This window comes from Coffea eugenioides, chromosome 5, assembly GCF_003713205.1.
Source record: "Coffea eugenioides isolate CCC68of chromosome 5, Ceug_1.0, whole genome shotgun sequence".
NCBI lineage: Eukaryota > Viridiplantae > Streptophyta > Magnoliopsida > Gentianales > Rubiaceae > Coffea > Coffea eugenioides.
Window position 1 is genome coordinate 46668010 of NC_040039.1, and position 21229 is coordinate 46689238.

Sequence of the window (21229 nt, forward strand, 5' to 3'; positions counted from 1 at the left end):
ATCAGTTCCATAATTCAAGTCTTGACTTTCTTTCTATGACATTTGTAAAACAACACCGTATTGAAATCACCCAAAAAAATCAATTAATGAGACATTCTGAGAATCGTTGGTTCCGAATTTCTTATATAAAAAAAATTGGTATCAACAATTTTGTACTCCTTCTATCCACTTTGATAATAAAGTAAATTTTACCAAAAAAATTACTAAAGTGGGATAGATGAAGTAGTACAAGAATTTTTCTAATGAGGGGCACTCATCAAAACACGCAAATTTTACCAAATGAATACACACTTAAATTTATTACTCTTGTATTAGATGCCTTTTCCAAATTAATTTGACTTTTAAAGAAAAAAAATTACTAACACTTAAAACTGTTTTAAATAGTGTGCCAGCAGCACTTATTAGTCAAACCCATTAATATACAACTTGCTATAAACTTTTTTAAAGATTCCAAAGTAATTACATATATATATATATATGGATTTTTGCATACTAAACAAAATTAAAATTATGTATACGAATTATCCAAAAAGAAATTTATTTAATGGAATTACCTTTTTTTTTTTTCAAAAAGTCGAATTACTTTTTATTTTTTTATTTCTAATCGAATTACACAACCATACCGTACTAAACAAAGGGTCAAAACGCCGACGTTAATTTTCATTTTCCCGGTTATTCACGATCCAGTCTCCGACCTCTACCCGCCCGTCCGCTGCCACCTCCTCCCTTACCGAACCGCCGGAAGCAATTGGAAAATCGAAAATCGCACCTTTGTGCTGTAAAGCAAGTATAAGAAATGTCAGGTTTGTATTGTTATTTCATTACTGGTGATTCCTATTAGTTTTACGATCTGATCAACTTTCACTACTAGATAAAAACGAAACGAAGATCGGAAGGAGAGGCCGAGCAGCTGTGGTTGTCCTCGGCGACATCGGCCGCAGTCCTCGCATGCAGTATCACGCCCTCTCCCTAGCTTGCCAGGTCTATCTATAATTCTACACACAAACAGTTACACACTTCATTTAAACTATATGAAATATATATTTTTTATTTTCGTTCAGTATTTGATGATGTTTAGTATCACTTGCAAACTGCATTTTAGCCTTTTTCTTCTGACTCTTGTTATATCAATTCCCATTCTTCGGTTCAGGCTGGCTTAGATGTAGATATTGTTGCCTATGGAGGTAAATATATGTTTCTTTCATCAAGCAATCAATTATCAATTGGGTTGTTATATTTTCAAGTTGCCAGCAATTTTAGCATTTACAAAGATTCTTGCTTGTTGCTTTATTCTATGCTTTGATTCTGGCTAGGTTCAGAGCCCCACGCTGCCTTGTTACAGCACCAATCCATACATCTTCACAGAATGGTACTACTGTGAGATAGATATTTCAAAACATTTTGAGCTGTGTATTTATAGTTTTTTAGATGGTGCATGGTAATTTACGTTTATTATGTGCTTTTAATCTGCAGACACAGTGGCCATCTGTACCTGAAAGTTTACCTAAGATACTTCGGCCCTTCATGCTTATGCTCAAGCCATTAGTTCAGTTTCTTGTGCTTCTTTACTACCTTTGTTTTAAAATACCCGCGCCTGATGTTTTCTTGGTGCAGGTGAGTTTGAATTTTTCACTTAAATTGCCACTGAGGTCTCTTTTTCTAGTATGAGTGGTTTTATTTCTCTTATTTGGCTAGTAAGTTGTTTGTACATGTTGAGGATGTGGATTAAGTCTTTGCTTTGAGCCTTTGATTGGTATACCAGAAAACTATGTACTCTTTTATATTTTGATGCAACAAGAATTCTGTTTTCTAAAGGAAAGATTGATTTTTTTGCTTAGCAATTGTAATCTTGGTCTACTTGTTGGTTGTTTTTTCTGAAAGAAAAAAAGACCGTTGTTCAACTTGCAGTGTATTAGCCTCAAGGAATGCAGATCTGCCCCTGCAATATTCCTCTTTGTATTCTGGCACTGGAAGGTTTTAGGGAAGAGCTTAAATTAGAATCTTGAAATGGTTTCTGGTGTAAGGATATGGAAATGAGTTCCAAGAAGTGACACTTGATAATGTCATTGACTTGATGACATCCTAAGTGCCTAAAAACCTGGGATTTACCCTTATGAAATATGTGTATGCAGCTTGCCTACCTTGGTTTTGTAGATATATCATGGCTGTGTGTTGAAAGAACACTTGCCTGCTGTAGTATGGAAGATATGAGAAAGGGAAATTTGCCAATTTGGTCTCTAGTTCAGAAAAAAACTTTTTTAGTCCTTCACATTCAAAATCAGCCAAAATAGTCCCTCAGATATTGAAAAAAAAAAGTCTGCCTATTTGGTCCCAAAGCTCATTTTCGTTCACTTCTTCAGCCAAAAACCACATTCCTGCCTCATGTGTTCACCTCAGTGAGGATGGCTTGTGCTTGAAATTATGAGCAAGTGAGGGAGGCGTCCATTTTTTGACTGGAGAAATGAGCGAAAATGAGCTTTGGGAGCAAACATGCAAAAAAAAATTTTATATCTGAAGGGCTATTTTGGATAATTTTAATTGTGAGGGACTAAAAAAGTTCTTTGTGAAAATGTGAGGCACCAAATTGGCAAATTTTCCTATGAGAAAAAATAGTTAAGAGATTATCTCTTGTATGGTGGTGTATTACCAAATAGTGGAGCAGAAGATTTTGCTTTTAATGGATCAGATGTCTTTACTTCTAAACGTGTATAGCCTCAGCAAGCAATGCCTTTCATATGCATCAGATTGGAACAAAGTTTATTCTAAAAATATGAGCTCTAGCTTTCTTATTAAGATGCTGCTATCTGAAGTATTCATCCTTTTCACAAATTTTGCTGTCTACCTCCATTCACAATTCAACATTATGGTTTGTATTATTGCAGAATCCTCCATCAGTTCCTACTTTAGTAGCTGTTAAATGGGCCAGCTGCCTGAGACATTCTGCATTTGTAGTAGACTGGCATAATTTTGGTTACACACTACTTTCACTGACTCTTGGGAGGGGCAGCAGTTTTGTGACAATATATCGTTGGTATAAGACAAACCTTTTCCATTTAAGTGTAGAATTGGACCTTTTCATAATTAATGATTCATAAAGTCAAAACATATTTAGGATTGAGAAGCATTATGGGAGGATGGCAAGTGGTGCCTTTTGTGTGACAAAGGCAATGCAACATGAATTGGATCAGAACTGGGGGATTAAGTAAGAGTGTGAATTCTCTTCTTCACATTTGACTCTGATTGGTCATCTTATGGTTGAGCTCCAGCAAGTATTCCTTATCATTTTTGTGTTTTTATATCTCAGAGCAACTGTTCTTTGTGATCAACCTCCTGAATTTTTCCGACCTGCTTCCATTGAGGAGAAGCATGAGGTACTTTTTTTTTTCCAATCGGATTGTTCAGCAACATGTATTGACTTGGAGAATTTTAAAAATTGACTGTGGATTGTAGTTGTTTTGTAGGATCAGCGATAGTCTCAGTCAACCCTTTGGAATTCAAGACTGCATAAGCTATGGTAGTAGTAACACAATTTGTTATGCAGTTGATCTTTATTTGATGTTGAATTAGTTGATGCCAATCATGGTTTTCTCTTAAAATTGCAGGAATGACTGGAACAGGTGAAAGTGATCCCAATTCTACCTTATTTACAATTCATACTGGCACAAATATAATTATGAAGCAGAACAGACCTGCCATCATTGTAAGCAGCACAAGTTGGTAAGCTGTTGATGTGTCTTCATTAAGTAGATCAACTAAGCACCTAATTACTAAATTGTAGATGACTATCCCACTCCACAGTATCTTAGGAGGTTATGAAACTTTTTAAGGTAAAGTTATGGCTTTAGTTCTTCGGAGACAGATAACCATCTTAGGAGTGTTATTGATTTGAGATCAAACTGTTCACAACACAGAAACATTGATTAGTTTAGTGATCTCCCAACAACAGAAATTAGTACCACTGCTGTTTTTGCGAGCTTCAAAACCAGAAAGAAGGATAACAATGATAATCTGAATAGCTTTTTCATGCATTCTTCAATTCTTTGGCATGAAATGCAGTGCGAAATGGTAATTCTGAAGTCTTGTTTTCACCATTGTCCCAAGTGCAGAATTATGTGGTTAATGGGCCATAACTAAATGATGTGAGTTCATAGCAAATATGGATGGCGGCTGTTGTCTTAAGGAATAGCCAAATTGTTATAATGTTGTTATTCTGCATAGCATCTCTGATTCCATATAAGTAATTTTCAGGACTCCAGATGAAGACTTTAGCATTCTTTTGGAGGCAGCACTTATGTATGATAGACGAGTTGCAGGACTATTAAATGAGGATGATGTGAGTGATGAGGAAATTTTATGGAATGAAATCTGTAATGGGAAGCAATTTTTGTACCCAAGGTTGCTATTCATAATTACTGGTAATGACAGTTAATTCATGATTTCATATTTGTTGATTTACTGTTGATAGAAGTTTTTGTTGGTTACAAGCGTCACTCTACTTTTTGTTTTATTTTTCTCCCCTTCTCCATGCTGAAGGAAAGGGACCTGAGAAAGACAAATATGAACAGAAGATAAGGAAATTGAAACTTAAGCGAGTGGCATTTCGTACAATGTGGTTGACAGCAGAGGATTATCCATTGCTTCTTGGTAAGCTGTTAGAAGTTTTTCACTCCTGATATATTCTAAAGTGGAGTATCTGACTGTCCATTGGTCTCTTGATTACAGGTTCTGCAGATCTTGGTGTTTGTCTACATACTTCCTCGTCTGGGTTAGATCTCCCAATGAAGGTATATGTGCCAGATTCATTGTCTTTGTATGCGAAAGAGTTATTGGCAGAGTTTCTCAATCTCATCCTTTGAAGCATGGGTCTTTTAGGTTGTGGATATGTTTGGCTGTGGATTACCAGTTTGTGCTGTTTCATATTCTTGGTAAGATATTTCTTTCAACCTGTTGTGTGTATTTATGTTTATAGCATCTATTGACTACTATTGATTTTTTCCAGCATTGAGGAGCTTGTTGAAAATAATAGAACTGGTCTGCTCTTTTCGTCTTCTTCCGAACTTGCTGATCAACTCATGGTAAGCTCCATTCTAATGGCTTGCAATGTGCTATGATGGGCTTAATAAGGAGTTAATAACAATTTGAATTCTTCAGAGTTTGTTCTTTCAGTTTGGCCTGATGAGTTGGTATTCCTTAAGTACTACTGATAAGAAATCATTTTAGATGCCATATTATGGCATGATTTACAAGTTAGAGAATTGCAGTGGCTGGACATAATATATATGTAGAACATGGAACAATATGCTATTGCATCAAATAACCAATTTAGGTCAGATATGGGAGGTGGGCCAATGAGTTGTAAGCGCATTAGGAACGTTCCTGACAATTGACATATGCGATAGGAAAGCAGAATTTGGAACTTGGCTTTTGTTCTTCTATTTGTTATGACACAGATCATACTCTGCAGATGCTGTTCAAAGGGTTTCCACATGAATGTGATGCATTGAGTTCATTGCGGGAAGGGGTATTAGCAAAGGCATCTTCTGCAAAGTGGGTAACAGGATGGGATGAGAATGCCAAGCCCTTACTATCTGAGGCAAGTAAATCTTTTGTCAGCTCAAGGACCTCATCTTCTGGAAAGATTTTTTGGGTGAAAATATCTCTCCTCTGTTAACATTTTCAATGAAAAGACTGTCTTTTACTAACAGGATTTTTTTACATCAATTTATGAAATTTGCTTGGTATTTGAGAATCTCTCTCTTGAAACACCAACTAAGTGAAATGCTTTGTCATGCGACAAGATATTCTCTGCAATTGTATATATCTTAATACTACTAGGAGTCAAAGTGCAGGTGCAGGTTTACTGTTGTGACCACAATTTTGTGGGGGTTTTTTTTTTTTTTTTGCGGTACTAGTCCATCGTAAGTTGTATTTTATGAACATTCTTGGACTAGAAATCAAGTGAAATTTATCCAAATCAGAATGTCTACGCAGCATTGTTTCGTTTGGAACTGGAATATAATTGTTTTGCATTCTTGTTGCAGGTTATTTCTCAGAACTTCAGCTGACTCAGGTAGGCTGTAGCACCAAATGTTTTGAGTCAACTATGTTTGCGAAGAGGTTGCATCTCCATCTAATTGGTTTTTGATCTGAGTGGCGTACTTTGCATTGTGGAAGTATCTGGGCAACATTGAGCCCCTCGTGATCTTGAAAATATGCATCAACAGATGGTCAGTTGTGAGCCATGTAAATTACGTTTCATCTGAAGTGCTTGTTCCCTCTTTGTGCAACTTTTGTTTAGCAAAAATTCTTCCATCGTTAATTTGAAATTGTACTAACATATTATAATGTTGTTGTTTGAGCAACAATGGTGTGTGCACCAATACTACAGAAAATAACATGTGTGGTTCTTAAACTGCGCATTGGTATGAAACATTAAGGACTGCCAATGGCAATTGAACGTTTTCGAATTTGTCTTCAATTCGACTGCTCGCCAGCTTTAAGAGTAACTTCCAGGAAACGCCCAAAGCCTAAGCCTCCCAAGCTCCACTACTTAGAAATGGAAGCGAAGTGAACTGCTTAATAAGTACATTAATGGTGAGTAGAACTTATTTAGAACCTCCATTAATTCATTAAACCATGGTCAAGGTAACTTGATGTACTCCAGACAAAGATGTATGTTTTGATTATTGGAATGATCTTTTTGACCATATAAGACGTTTATTAACCAAAATAAATGCTTTTAAATAGTATATTGACAATTTTGCTATTTGCTCTTTGTATATGTCCAATTTTTTGCAAAAAGATTTTTGGATAACACTGTCCAGATTGAGTGGAAGGCGTGCTTACCTAAATACTTGATTTTGTATACAAAAAGCGTTACGCAAAGATCACGCTTTCAAATGTATAAATCATAACTAGTACATATTATTTCTATCTACCTTTTACAAAATGGAGAACACTATCCAGATTGAGTGGAAGGCGTGTTTACCTGAGTACTTGATTTTATATACCAAAAGCACTACACAAAGATCCCAAATGTATAAATCTCTTTTGCTTTGTTTGGATTCATCAGTTTTTTAAAAATTAATTTTTTAAATACTATAAAAAATTTTAAAAATATTTTAAAAGATACTCTAAAAATAGTCTAATTTCTTTTAATATTTAAAAATATCTCAAAATATATCCTAAAAATATTCTAAAATATACTTTAAAAACTCTTACACTACAATTTTTCAAAAACACCTCCAAAACATTAATCCAACTTGGGTTTATACAACTAGGGTTTATCAGCTGCAAATATAGTGCTTCCAGCCACCACCCTTCACCAGTAATCAATGGCGAAGAAGCGAAATCGAATTACAAACCCAGAGCCGTTCCTCTCTGCCGATAATGACGAGTCCAAGTCCACTACCTCCACTTCCACGAAACGCCGAAAGCCTCCCAAGCTCCACCAGCAACAGCAACAAGTACGCCGCCGTCTCCTTTCCCCAACCCACCCCTCTTCTTCATGTATGGAATCATGTATTTATTTCGTGTTTAATGGATTTAGGTGATATCGTCGGGAATTAGTTCGAAGATACTGAAGGAGGCGTTAATTCAGCAAAAGGAAATTGAGGAAGAGGAGGCGCAAGAGCAAAATCCTAACTTGGTTTTCGTGGAGGAGCCGAAAAAGGTTGCAGAGGATGATGAAGAGGAGGATATTGATGATTTCGGGGGATTTTCTGAAACTCGGAGCCAATTTGGTGGCTGGGAGGAGGTCTGCTCCTTTTTCCCCTTTCATTCTAAACTTCCTTAAAATCGTTTTTTTTTTAACTGAATATTATGGCTGGGAATGGGAAATGCAGTAGTGACATTGGGGATTGATACTTCTCTGAAGTAGCTATTTTTAACTTAACGGCAAATATCAGCTTCATGTGATGATAGAAATAGGATTTAATTTCTATATATAACTAAGCTGTATATGCGATTCTGAAAATTTTAGCTAGGATCTCAGCAGAATATAGTTGGAATTACTTTTATATATTCAGTTGGCAACTTGGGAGGGGCGGGGGAGTGGCATGGAGTTTTTTTCGTCTTTTGGAGTTGTGTCCTTGCCCTATTATTTATTATAGTAATGCAGCAGGATCAAATTGATGAGGATGACGAAAAGCTACTGGAAGCCTTTCTGTCGGTTGATAGTCGTCCTCAGCGCACATTGGCTGATATTATTGTTGAGAGGATCAAAGAAAAAGATGCTCAAGTTTCTTCAGGTCTTCTTCTTATTATTCTTTTGATTTCGCTCACTGTTTAATGCCTTTTGACTTGATACAAAGAAAGTTGAAAGTTGTAGTCACCTGAAATGAGACTTTGGAACCTTTTTCCCCTCCTTCATTCATAAATCAAGTTGTTGCTGCTCTTCTTTCCGTATGATGATTTGCTTTGAAAACTGAGTTCTCTATTTTATGTGCTTTGGGAGTATCTTTTCTGAAATTATAGGATTTTTACAAGTTGTTTAACTGATTTAAACATCTGATGCATTAGAATATGGTAAATAAGATGAGGTTTTGATATTTTTTTTCCCTAAACTAATTTCATGTTTGTCTCTGCAGAAGCACGACCGATGCCAAAATTGGATGATTCCATCATAGAATTATATAAGGGGTACTTAAATTTTCTGACACCCCATCCCTATTGTATGTGATCTTACAAACTTTATGAGTTATTGATGTCAGTGGTTAATGCTATGCAGGGTTGGAAAGCTACTTGGCAAATATACCTCAGGAAAAATGCCAAAGGCCTTCAAACACATACCTTCAATTCAATTTTGGGAGGAAGTCTTGTATTTGACTGAACCTGAGAAGTGGTCACCGAATGCCATGTATCAAGCGACAAGAATTTTTGCTTCCAATTTGGGTGTGAAGAAGGCAGAACGCTTTTATAAACTTGTTTTACTGCCACGTGTTAGAGAAGATATCAGGAAGAACAAAAGACTGCATTTTGCCTTGTATCAATCTCTGAAGAAGTGCCTGTATAAACCAGCTGCCTTCAATAAGGGAATATTGTTTCCACTTTGTGAGGTACATTTGCTTTATAATTTTGTGCTTGCTAGATTTCCAACTCCCAATGTTCTTGCTTAAGCAAATATTTTATTTCCTTTTTCCAGTCAAGGACATGTAATCTCAGGGAAGCTGTTATAATCGGAAGTGTTCTTCAGAAGGTCTCCATTCCGCCTCTTCATTCTAGGTACTGTTACTTTTAGTGCCGACAAAATCGTGTGGTTTCTCAATTTGAGGCACAACAAGTTGTTTCATTTTCCTTGGGGTTTGGGTTGGAATAAAAGGACAAAGTATGAAGGGTTTAATTGACTAATTTGCCATAAAATGAAGAAAGATGGCATAAGGAGAACATGACTAGAGGCAAAGAGTTTCTGAATCCCTCCCTCCCTCCCTTCCTCTCTCTCTCTCTCTTTCACGCGCGCACACAATCTTTAGATAAAATTGCATCTTTCAAATGGCATCCTTTTCTTTGAGTATTGTTGGACTCCCATGCCAAGAGGGGGCTTTTGCATGTGTGATTTATTGAATTCAGTTTTCATGTAATCATTGCTTAGTTCCCTCTGTTTTTCTTAATTTTTCCACAAGGGCATAAACAGTTTTAATATGGGCTTTGCAGTGTAGCATTATTGAAGCTGGCAGAGATGGAGTATTGTGGAACGACAAGGTATCAGCCCAATTTACGTTCCTGATCTTAACAACATTCCACACTCTTCTTTCAATTATGTCTTCAGTTCATCTGATAGCTGTTAGTGAATGTTTTCTTGCAGTTACTTTATAAAGTTACTAATCGAGAAGAAATATGCTTTGCCATATCGAGTGCTTGATGCAATGGTTGCTCATTTTATGAAATTCTGTGAAGATTCAAGGACAATGCCTGTGATCTGGCATCAGTCACTTCTTGCTTTTGTGCAGAGGTTTGTAGCTTAATCGCTGATGGTTATCTGACAACTAATTTGCCTTTAATACTTGTCTGATTCTTCTCCTTTTTAACTGTTTTTGTGGTGGTGGTGGTGGTATTGATTTTTGGGTTTGTGGGATTTAAAGTTTCTTTGACTACTTTAGGTGGAAATGTTTGGCATCCTGGTCTTTAGATTTGAAGTAAACATTAATTTGTTGCCGGACCTAGTTGAACAATTCCTTTAGCTAATAGAGGCAGCGTTAATGTGCATTAATTTGGATGCTCTATTTTTTTTTTTTTTTGATCCAGTTCCAGAGCTCCATAGTAGTCATCTAGGTGTCTTCTCTGATTTGCAATTATCAATGTATGCACATGAACTCTCCTTTTTTTTTCTCCTTTGTAAATTTCTCATGTATAACAATTGTGTGGAAATGCATAGGTACAAAAATGAGTTGACGAAGGAGGATAAAGCTAATCTCAGTACACTTGTTGAAAAGCAGAGACATTATTTGGTATGCTAATTAACCTAATAATTGCAATCGCTTTTCCTGTTGGACACAATGTTTTTTTAATCTAATTCATCTTCTTAAATGCAGGTTACACCTGAAATATTGAGAGAGTTGAATAATAGCCGTAACCGTGGGGAGAAGGAGGATGATCTTATGTCTATCTATATCCTTTTCTCTTCAGGATGTCTTGAGATTTTAGGTCCTTGTTTACTCTAAGAATGAGCTTACCATATCAATGACATGTATGATCGCTTACTCCTAGAAAAAAAAATTTACAGTGTACAGGGATGGAAGTTAAATATATATGGAGCTTCTGCCTCAGAATGTTGGTATGCGTTCTGTTCATTTATTTTTGCCATGATTGCGTCAGGTGATTGGAATGGCTTTAGGCATGCATTTATTGGCAGTTTCAATATTTACAATCAGCTGAGGGGCTTGCTGTTCTGCTTTTCTGCTTTTTGTTAATTTTGTATCACTGTTTCTCTAGTATAGACTTGAACTTACAGTGTGTAACTATGGCTTTGCATGTAATTTCACTAATAGTTGATAATAACCGGTACTTTAAGAAATTTTTTAAATGTCTTGTTGTGGAATACTGATTTCTGCTGGACTACATTCTTGCTTATTTTGTTTCTTTTTGGGTTTAATTATTAATAGATGTGTGTTTTTGCTTACTTCAGTTGACAAGTATTTGGAGTATTTTCTTTTAAAATGATTGTGATCTTCAGTTCGGATTGAGCTTTATTTCCTTGACTTCCCAATACCAGCCCCAGTTTCTGTTATAAATAAAGCAATTGAAGAAGATAGGTTTGATATTCCTGAAGTTCCCATGGAAGAAGATTAATTATTTCTACGGCGACTAATTTTTGGATTACCAGGTATCCCTTCTGTTTACAATTATGTCTTATTGGAATCTTCTCATGCTTGATATTCATTACTAGCAACTGATTTGAAGTTTCTAACCTCATAATGCAGGTGGTTCCAGTTTTGGGATTCGGAGGGGGAAGAGGCTTGTAATTAAAAATTATCCAGTCAGATTTTACTCTTCAAGACACAGACAAAGGGTGTTGTTCTTGTAGGAGAGCTTGCCAAGTGCATCGAATGTTATGGTATATTTTAGTCTGGTAGAGATATTAAAACTTGTATTTTGCTTCTTGGACCTAATTGATAGTCGTGGGCAAAAATATCATTATGTTTTGGTAAAGATCATTTCTTGTACTCGGTGGAATGAATATAATCTGCCATGGGCTATTGTTAGATGGTATCCTAATAGGGAGGGGAAGAATTGTGTTGCTCTAACTGGCTGGACGTTAAACTGCATGCCAGAATGAGAAAGGAGAAAATATGGTCTCTAAATGAGAAGCCCAATTGAAAATGTAGGGCTATTTGGAGATACAATTTGGATAACTTCTTGTAATAATCTCTAACCATTTTCTGTAGAAACAAACATGCTGCATGGAAACGTAATATACTTCAATCACAATGGATCAATTTTTTTTAATTAAAATAGATTAATTCACCCAACACCAATAAATAACATAAGAGTTTTTCCATGTTCTAGTGTCTTAGCAGAAGTTTAAACATCAAAATGGACATGGAGTATACATAAAAAATAAAAAATTACAACCTTTCCCTAAAATGCAATACTTTTTCGCCAAAAGCTATGTAGAGAGTAACAAAATTGAAGAACCTATACCAACAAAAACATGTTGCGAAAACCTTCAATTTCCTTGCCTAACAAAGGCCAAAGGAGCATTTAAACCTTCTAAACTCCCTTGGATGGACTCCAAGCCTCAAGGCCCTCAACCACAAAATAACTAAAGATCAAGAAAAAAGTAAAAAAAAAAAAAAAAGGGAAAATGCAATTTCCATATTGGAGATTTTGAAGAAAACTCCCTTGGCCATTAATTTGGGTAGAGTTGGTTGGCATGGCAATGCAGAAAGTCCCCTGTCCAAACAGATAGATCACGCTTTCATACAAATAGAGGAAAGTCGATGCATCACGTTTTCATACAAATAGAACCAAAGTTTAACTGGAGGCGCAGTCAGAGACAGCTACATTCCTTGTTTTCATCGCCCCCATATTGCCACCTTTTCTTTTCATTCTCTTTAATTCACCTCAATTAGATCGCCACCCTTTTCTCAGTATCTCCGCCCCGGCTCTCTGCCTCATATTTTTTTTTCACTTGTATAAATTTTCTCATCTACTCCCCACCGTTTTTCCTATCTGCCCACCCATCGTTACTGGCATTTCCTTTCCATTTGCTTAAAATCTCTGCAGACAGAGACGAATAAAAGTGGACAATGGCGGCCATGTTGCACACAATTGGAGTTGCTTCACCAGTAGCTTCAGGAGGGGTCTTCCCTGATCATCAATCTAATAAATTTGCTGTTTCCTCGCTGCATTCACTCCCAGGTTTGTTTCTTTCCTTTTATTCTTTGTTCTTTATTAGTTTTTTTTTCTTTAGTCTTTTTTCTTCAGAAAAATGATGAAATGAGAAGGGAATTGGAAAAATGTTAACAAGATTGGATTTTGAGTAATGGGTTGGTAACCTAATTAGGCCAATGTCGCAAATTTTAGCCTTTTCAGTTTAGGTCATGAGTTGAGTCCATGATCCATTGTTTCAAGGTTGCATTTTTTATCAATGTGAAAACGGGTTTCGAACGAGCATTAATTGTTGAGTTGTTTCCTCTTTGTTTTTGTTAATTTTGCGCTGTTCTGCAGTGATTAGATCTGAGGCCAGGTCGAATTTGAGCTCATTACATGAAAGCTACAGAGCAGGAAAATTAATTGCTAAAGCAGTTGCAGTGAGTGCACCATTACCTTGTAGAATATCAACTGCTTATTCCTGTTAATTTGATACTAGACATACATATTTATCTTTTATTGCTATGTGATCAGACAAAGGGTGAGAATGCTGCTGCTTCGGGTGCTTCGAAACCTGGGTATTTTCTTTTTTCTTTCTTATGTTTATTCATTGAATGTTCATATTTTCTAGTTCAACTATTATATTTGTTGTTTTCCCACTTGTTTAGTTCGTTTTGAGTTCAATCTCATGGTTCTGAACTTCTATTCTACAGAAATTGAGTGTTGCAATTGTTGTTGTGGTTGACTCTTGCTCTATCTCTGTAGCCTATTTCTACTGGTTAATCCATCAATTGAGTTATCTACGTTTCCTTATAAAGTTTGCCTTGAATTCGGAATTCTTTTGTTCCTTTTTTTTTTTTGTTTAAAAGAAAATCCCACTTATGGCATAAAATATCTCGGTTTCTTACAAATATAGCTGTATTTGGGACCTTCGGGGACTTTTATCACAGCATTCCTTTCTGGTAACTGTCAGTGATGGACCTTAAAATCTCACCTGCCTCCAAATGAGAATATACGTAATATCTCTTCTTACTGCTGCAGCTGCAGCTACATTCATAAATTCCGGAAATGTACATTTTCAACTTATTATTCGAGGGACAGTAAAGAGGTGCATGCTTTTGAATTTACAATAACATACAACTTATAGGAAAGCTTTCTGTTCTTTTGACGAACTTTCAAGAGTGTTGATATTTGTTTGACATGGATTTCGCTAGTATGTGTGGGTGCATTTGTGCAGGGGGAAGGTGTGCGGATGTTCACCTTTCTTTTCCCTTTTCAGCAAACTGTGATATGATTTTTTTTTTGTACCAATTTAAATTGTAACATTTATTTCATCACTTGTGTAGAATAAAGTATCTCCCAAGTTTAAAGCCCACCAGTGGTCCTTTATCCCTAGGTTTCTGCCCTTGGAGTCTTTGTGTTTTTATGTTATGAAATTAGTCTGAAAACGTAACGAACTCACAAGCTAAAGCACATGACTTTTATTAAAAGGACAATTACAAGGATAGCTTGTGTATGAAATTGTTGAGCCTTATAATCTTGAATATCGGGGAGATTAGGTATTAGACTTTTTTTCTCAAAGAGTTTCAGGTTGTATTTGTGACTGGGGCAAAAAGAACTTTAAAGCTTCTGACATCAGGTTGTTTCTTTGTTGTTTATCGTTTTACGTAGAAGAGGGTGAAGTGTACTAAAAATTGTGGAATTTCAGAAAGGAGGTGTTTTACATGTACAAGTCACAAATTGAGGATGAACCTATACCAAAATAAGAGACGTGTTGTAGATGTGTTCACTGGAAAATGGCAATAGTGAATGCAGTTAAATTTCCTTTCTATTTCAAATATGTCTAATGCAGTCAATCTATTAGACATGCATTCTTGAGCTGAGACCATTGTGTTTTACTATTTATACAATCGTACACCATAGAAATTGGAGAAAGTAAAACTTTTACTGATTTCATGTGTCAGAACAGGTCAAATTAACTTTGTTTTTGGGAGGCTTCTTTGAGGGAGTCACTTTTTTATAGTGACTTGTATTGCAAGGACTTGAGATCAAGCATTTCATTTGTGCACCATCAGATGAATTGTTTGGCGAGATCTAACATTGCATCTACTTTGTTATAAGTGAAGTGATGTTAAAGTAGTTCCTTTACCATTGTATCTAATGTTAAATTAGTTTCTTTAAGCTATTCTTTTTGTCATATGTGATAATAAACTCCACCTTCCACAAATAATATTAGGCATGAATTGCTGCTATTTGAAGCCCTTAGAGAAGGACTGGAGGAAGAAATGGAAAGAGATCCTCGAGTTTGTGTCATGGGTGAAGATGTAGGTCACTATGGCGGCTCATACAAGGTCACTAAAGGTCTTGCACCTAAATTTGGAGATTTAAGGGTGCTTGACACACCCATAGCTGAAAACTCTTTCACAGGCATGGGTATTGGGGCTGCAATGACTGGCCTAAGACCAGTCATAGAGGGCATGAATATGGGATTTCTACTGTTGGCTTTCAACCAGATATCTGACAATTGTGGCATGCTTCACTACACATCTGGTGGTCAATTCACCATTCCAGCTGTGATACGGGGGCCCGGAGGCGTAGGGCGCCAACTTGGGGCAGAGCACTCTCAAAGGCTTGAGTCTTACTTTCAGTCAATTCCTGGAATCCAGCTGGTTGCTTGCTCAACCCCTTACAATGCAAAGGGGCTTATGAAGGCTGCCATTCGTAGTGAGAATCCTGTGGTTCTGTTTGAGCATGTGCTTCTCTACAACCTCAAGGAAAGAATTCCTGATGAAGAATATGTACTCAATCTGGAAGAGGCAGAGATGGTAAGGCCTGGTGAGCATGTAACAATACTAACCTACTCACGGATGAGGTACCATGTAATGCAAGCCGTTAAAACACTGGTCAACAAAGGATATGATCCTGAGGTCATTGATATTAGATCCTTGAAACCATTTGATCTTTACACCATTGGAAACTCTGTGAAGAAAACTCATCGCGTGCTTATAGTTGAGGAATGCATGCGGACAGGTGGTATTGGAGCCAGCCTGACAGCTGCAATAAATGAGAATTTCCATGATTATTTGGATGCACAAATTATTTGCCTGTCCTCCCAGGATGTTCCAACTCCTTATGCCGGTACATTGGAGGAATGGACCTTGGTTCAACCGCCACAGATTGTGGCTGCTGTTGAGCAGCTCTGCCAGTAGCATCTGCCACAGCAATGGCGGGATTAGTTGCAACTAAGGTCTTCCTTCACACAAAATATCCAGTCCTTGATGGCATTGATTTCTTTATTTACTTTGTAACTGAATATTATTTTCTTTTTACTGTTTTAGTCGGTTCCAGTTTTGGGCTAGTGGCTATTTGTTGGGTATCAAAATTGCAAAGAAAGTGAGTATTGTGATGACATCTGTTCTCAGACAAAATTTTAACTTAAGCATGTTCAACCTGAAAGTAACCTGCATATGTTCTGATTGAGTTTTATGCTTTCTGTTATGCTCTTGAACGCTTGGTGAGTGCTTGTTGTTGGTCTAACCTTCGTTCTTAAGAAACAGATCTCAGTTCATAACACCATTTATGACGGAGCTTGAATTTGATTGTGATAATATAGGAAGGTTGTACATTTAGTGGCCCGAAATCTTCAGCCTAATGGCACCCTCTCGCTCATAATTTTCTCCTTCTGTCCTGGTCAGTTAAAGAAATGTAACCGTAGTTATATAGAATTTCTGTTTCTATAACAAATTGTTGATCAGAAAATTGGCACTTGGTCATCAGATAATAAGAGCTTTTAGTTTTTTGCAAAGTTTACCATTTCTAGTAGTTGAAATTTGATGTCTGGCTTCATTCGTCTGAAGTTAATGACTGTAGATAAGTTGTCATTGCATGATGATTGTGCCTTTTCTTTGATGTCAGGCAATTTCTGAAAGATTGTTGCACTGTTCTTTGACACAATAATGTTTCTAGTTAGTGTTAGCCTCACCTCTTGCTTTCGTTTGTAAAATAAATAAACCTTAGCCACACACGATGTCACTCGAAACAATGAGGAAGCCTGGATATGCACAAAAATGGACCCAGGCCCTGTGGTGGTTACTCTTATTTCAGGTTGGCCTTTTCCACCACCTTTTTTTTTCGAAAAAAAAAAAAAAAATCCTTACTTTTTAAGAGAACAGTTTGTTGAATTTTGTGATTTGTAGTAGCTCTGATTAAAATCTAGTGCAGAATTCGTTGTGATAATTTTCATGCTTGAGATGAGTTATCCAATTCAATAATGTTCTGCTGCAAGTTTCTTGCTGAAAATGTTACTCTTCTTCCGATTATGTATGGAAATACATGCAAGGAACATATATAAAGTCAGACATTAGTGTTTTCTGTACATACTTCTCTGCAATTGAAATCACAAGATTTCTTTCCTTAATTTCCCTTCTCCGGCATCTCAATTCGAAGGAGAAAAGTGAAAAATCTTCATCATTTTTCAGCAAGTTGAAAGAAAGCAAGCTGAAAATTCCCCTCACCAGAATAATTTCAATGAGATGGTACTCACTACATATGACCTTTGAACAACCGAAGGGTACTGTTTGATAATATGTCACTTTCTTTTCAAGTATATGGTTGCCATCAAGAGATCAGCTTGAAAATCTGATCCTTACAATCGGTGCCCCTCCATTAATCATTGTGATTACATTTAGCAAGAACTTGTTACATACGCACTGTCGATTTGGCTAATCAGACATTTTAGACAGCAAAAAGGTTCTCAAACATTTACCTTTCTCTGGTCAAGTTGGCCTCATATCTTCCCATGTGGAACGTACAAAAATGTCTCTATTGACTGATTTTGCTAGGCTGGAAATATATGCTTGAGATGTGGACTGTTGTGCTAGAATCTAAGATTGAACTTTTAGGTACAACAACTAATAAGAAGCAAGGTAGAATTGTCCTCTTCCCTTCTCTTCTCTTTTTTTTTTTGTGGCTAATCTTCATTCAGTCTTGTTGTATCCTACCAATTCTTTTTTTTGCAGCTATTCATCACTGGTACGATATATTACCAGACACATCCATATTTCTGGCCCTGTGAGATGCCACGTTACAGCAAGCAATAATTTTGCATGCCAAACACCATCCCATAATTTTGATATTGTCGTTGGGATTGATTCATTCTGCAACCAATGCTCCCTATTTATTTTATGTTAGTTAAGGTAGCTGATGTAAGAGATGTTCCCTTTTCTCAAATTCTGAATTAGATAAATTGGGGGGGGGGGGGGGGGATGGGGTTTTGGTCCTTTGGGGGCTGTGAATGACTTGAATGTTGGTGGTCAAATCTAATCTAATGTGGGCAAGATCATGTGGGTGAGGCATACACTGATGTCAACAGAGTCTATGAGGAACAAATTTCACATAATAATAATTTCCCTATCATGGTTCATGCTTTGGACTAGATTCGTCTCCATCTCCCCAAAAAATTACAGGGAAAAAATGACATCAAAAGAACAAATAATGACACTTCTTTGCCAGCAATTTTACCACCATCAATTCTCTGTTGAATTTATATCAGAATCTAAACATGGCCTGAATGTACCAACAGATATTTGAGAGATCAAATGGCCTAAATGTAACATTTGTTGGCGAAATTGATCTGTTTGTGATTGGTGAAGCTGAATAATGATTGCAAAGAAAAAAGACGAGCAGATGTGATGGAAACTTCTTGTTGAAATTCCATGTCACCATTTGTTTCATGGGGACCGGTTCCTATCCCATTGCCACGTTTTCTTTCTTTCTTTCTTTCTTCTGCGTCGACAAAATAAAGTTCTCTCAATTGTTTCGGCTGAAAATGAGATTGGATAGATCAACAACGTAGCTGGTCCATTTTACAATATTGGCTGTTTTTTTTTTTTCTAGCCCCCTTTAACTATTCGATTTCTCAGTGCTTTTCACCGAAAACAAAAGCTGGATTGTGGTCCATTTTAGATTCTATAATTGTGGATTTTTTAGTTAGAGCATCAACATTACACTTTCCACCCGTCCATCCTCGGCATCGCCCAATGATCAGCACTAGTGTTTCTTTTTCTTTTCTTCTTCTTCTTCTTCTTCTTCTTCTTTTTAAAGTGGAGGGTACCCTCCATGGATTCTGCTTGAAGAATTCAATTAAGGGCTTCTAAATATCTGTCAAGAACATCTTTTTCCCCTAAATAATGTGAATGTGATCGAGCTTAAGTGTCCATTACACATCACAACCCCACACACATTAGCAGCACTCTTATCTTCTTAACAATAAAGTGCAAGAGAAAATAGACAGCCATATGAGGTTTGTTCACGCAGTAGATGTTTCTATCATCTATGCGAATGTCCATGCTACTAGCAATAGCCAGCCCTTGCACTCGAGATTTAAAAGCCAAAGATGATGTACTCGAGATTTTCTTCTTGACCCCTAGCCTGCTAGTTTCCAACAGAGAACTCTCGAGGGACTTTGACAAAGAACGATGAGAATGATCTTAATTAGTAATATATATATATATATATGGTCCGAAATTCCATGGAAAGAAACCTTCCATGTTTCAGCACAGGAGGGTTTTCCATGCACTATATATCACCAATATAGACACATGTTTCTCGTACGTACCCTAGCTTAATTATATTAGTGTCACCATTTCTCTTGTTTATTGGTTAACAGCTAAGAAGAGTAGGAACATGGAGATGTTTCTCAAAATTGCTATTGTTCCTAAATGCTCACATCATTCTATGTATTATATATGTATGTTTTGCTATGGCCATGTTCTCCTGGTTTCGCATGATATATTTGTGCTATTCCACGGATTCTAGAGGTAGATATTTCTGTGACAAAATCCCTGAAATTTGAACCTCATCAGTTGACTAGTATGGAGCAGCAGCACACATTTCTGCTTTGCATATATACGGTTAATGTTTGATTCATGACTTTTTGAGACATCGAAAGGGGCTCATTGATTGCAACCTTTTATTTTATTTTTTCTTTTTGCGTGTGTATGGAGTTGCTGGTTACAACTTTCAATAAGGTGGCTCGAGCTAGACCAAGTATTTATTTCCTACTCTAATTTAATCCTTGTTCTCTGCTAATCATTGGACCAATAGGGATTAATCCCTGTAAAGAACTTTTAAAAAAAAAAAACAGAGAGAGAGAGAGAGCTCAGATAGATTAACATATTAGCTAGTTATACACATGAACAACTATGACTAAGATTATACAAAGACCCTGCTAGCTGAAGTTTGGGATGCAACTAACTAGCTAAAATCAACTGCAGTTGAGTGCTGCCCTGATATGATTAGACCATAACTTTTTGGAAATATCAAAGATACGAGTTTGTTTATTATAATTACAATTTATAAATTCCATTTCCAACACACATGGTCTTGACGTACATCTTTAGAGTTCTGCATAGGGTTGTCATGTATTTAAAGTGTCAATCGATCGAGTTGGTACGTTAACAATTTAATACTACTATGTTTAATTATCTTTTCACGAGCTTATAATTAAATAATTGACCATGATTGAACCCTTCTGACTAAGTTTGATTCGACTGTCAAGCAGGTTGCTAATGGTTTCACTAGCTTCCCCCAATGCACACCTACAAGGAATCCACTTAATTAATGCAGCAAAAAACCTCGAAAAAGGCAATGAGTTGTGGACAATTCATTAGCCACACAAAATTCAACTGAAAAAAAAAAAAAAAAAAAACTCAACAAGTTTGGTACTAAACATCATAACAACAGCATTTCTTTGAGGACCGAACAAGCTAGTTTGGTACTAGATATCATCACCACATCACCAACAAAGAACTACTACTAATTTATGGTCCTCAGTAACCTACATTCGGCAGTCACAAGTGATCCCATGTGTGTTTGGTTTATTGAAGGGAGAAATCTGCAGATTGTGTAGTTATGAACCAAGAATTAAGAATTATGGGATGGGGTTTTAGAAGTCTGCATAGTTATTTCTTTTTTATACTCCCTCCGTCCCACTTTGATAGTCCTGTTTTCATTTTTCGTCTGTCCCAAATTGTAGTCCACTTTCCAATTGAAGAATTTTAATTTTTCTAAAATACCCTTATTCAATGTAAGTTGTTGTTACTATAAACCTACCCTATTTAATGAGAATTGATTCTTTTTTTACCATCAATTCAAGTTTCCATAAAGTTGTACTCTAATTAATGTGAGGGTATTTTAGGAAAATAGTTACCTAAATTGATTGTTCCAACAAAGTTATCTACTTTTTCTTAAACTGTGTAAAAAAAAATCAGAACTATCAAAGTGAGACGGAGGGAGTATATGGAAAGTACGCGTCATGTTATTCGTCATTCTCCATAGGTTTTAGAAGCCAGGTGATAATGTGGGATGGAATATTCTATTCCTCTTTTTTTGTATTTTATTTGTTTAATGTACGCCATCA

At 36.5% G+C, this 21229-nt stretch overlaps 3 protein-coding genes across 4 annotated transcripts; all 3 read left to right on the forward strand.

The window, feature by feature from the left end:
* Window positions 1–652: 652 nt before the first annotated feature.
* On the forward strand, window positions 653–6411 carry LOC113770455 (UDP-glycosyltransferase TURAN). The gene is made up of 17 exons (XM_027314910.1): window positions 653–803; window positions 872–981; window positions 1151–1184; window positions 1314–1369; window positions 1474–1614; window positions 2883–3031; window positions 3113–3202; window positions 3305–3371; window positions 3451–3514; window positions 3603–3717; window positions 4249–4415; window positions 4534–4644; window positions 4723–4784; window positions 4873–4925; window positions 5000–5075; window positions 5465–5593; window positions 6042–6411. Exons 1-17 carry the CDS (start codon window positions 797–799, stop codon window positions 6063–6065), a joined length of 1455 nt encoding a protein of 484 aa, XP_027170711.1. The 5' UTR covers window positions 653–796; the 3' UTR covers window positions 6066–6411.
* Window positions 6412–7258: 847 nt separating this feature from the next.
* Window positions 7259–11849, forward strand: LOC113772446 (bystin). 2 transcript variants are annotated; one of them, XM_027317039.1, is made up of 12 exons: window positions 7259–7466; window positions 7550–7756; window positions 8120–8249; window positions 8589–8640; window positions 8729–9056; window positions 9143–9222; window positions 9652–9699; window positions 9803–9949; window positions 10373–10445; window positions 10530–10605; window positions 11207–11320; window positions 11418–11849. In XM_027317039.1, exons 1-11 carry the CDS (start codon window positions 7335–7337, stop codon window positions 11284–11286), a joined length of 1353 nt encoding a protein of 450 aa, XP_027172840.1. In that variant the 5' UTR covers window positions 7259–7334; the 3' UTR covers window positions 11287–11320; window positions 11418–11849. The 2 variants fall into 2 exon arrangements, with proteins under 2 accessions (XP_027172840.1, XP_027172841.1); XM_027317040.1 differs by having other exon boundaries at window positions 8123–8249.
* Window positions 11850–12493: 644 nt separating this feature from the next.
* Window positions 12494–16290, forward strand: LOC113770969 (pyruvate dehydrogenase E1 component subunit beta-3, chloroplastic-like). The gene is made up of 4 exons (XM_027315603.1): window positions 12494–12858; window positions 13168–13250; window positions 13345–13388; window positions 15047–16290. Exons 1-4 carry the CDS (start codon window positions 12747–12749, stop codon window positions 16017–16019), a joined length of 1212 nt encoding a protein of 403 aa, XP_027171404.1. The 5' UTR covers window positions 12494–12746; the 3' UTR covers window positions 16020–16290.
* The last annotated feature ends 4939 nt before the right edge of the window (window positions 16291–21229 follow it).

Excerpts from the sequence above, each read along its gene's own strand:
- LOC113770455 (XM_027314910.1), top strand. Across the intron at positions 3,718-4,248 it reads ATTGTAAGCAGCACAAGTTG|GACTCCAGATGAAGACTTTA; the intron begins GTAAGCTGTTGA and ends AGTAATTTTCAG. Across the intron at positions 5,076-5,464 it reads AACTTGCTGATCAACTCATG|ATGCTGTTCAAAGGGTTTCC; the intron begins GTAAGCTCCATT and ends CATACTCTGCAG.
- LOC113772446 (XM_027317039.1), top strand. The coding sequence starts at position 7,335 with ATGGCGAAGAAGCGAAATCGAATTACAAACCCAGAGCCGTTCCTCTCT. Across the intron at positions 7,757-8,119 it reads AATTTGGTGGCTGGGAGGAG|CAGGATCAAATTGATGAGGA; the intron begins GTCTGCTCCTTT and ends ATAGTAATGCAG. Across the intron at positions 10,446-10,529 it reads AAAAGCAGAGACATTATTTG|GTTACACCTGAAATATTGAG; the intron begins GTATGCTAATTA and ends TCTTAAATGCAG.
- LOC113770969 (XM_027315603.1), top strand. The coding sequence starts at position 12,747 with ATGGCGGCCATGTTGCACACAATTGGAGTTGCTTCACCAGTAGCTTCA. Across the intron at positions 12,859-13,167 it reads CTCGCTGCATTCACTCCCAG|TGATTAGATCTGAGGCCAGG; the intron begins GTTTGTTTCTTT and ends GCTGTTCTGCAG. Across the intron at positions 13,389-15,046 it reads TCGGGTGCTTCGAAACCTGG|GCATGAATTGCTGCTATTTG; the intron begins GTATTTTCTTTT and ends AAATAATATTAG.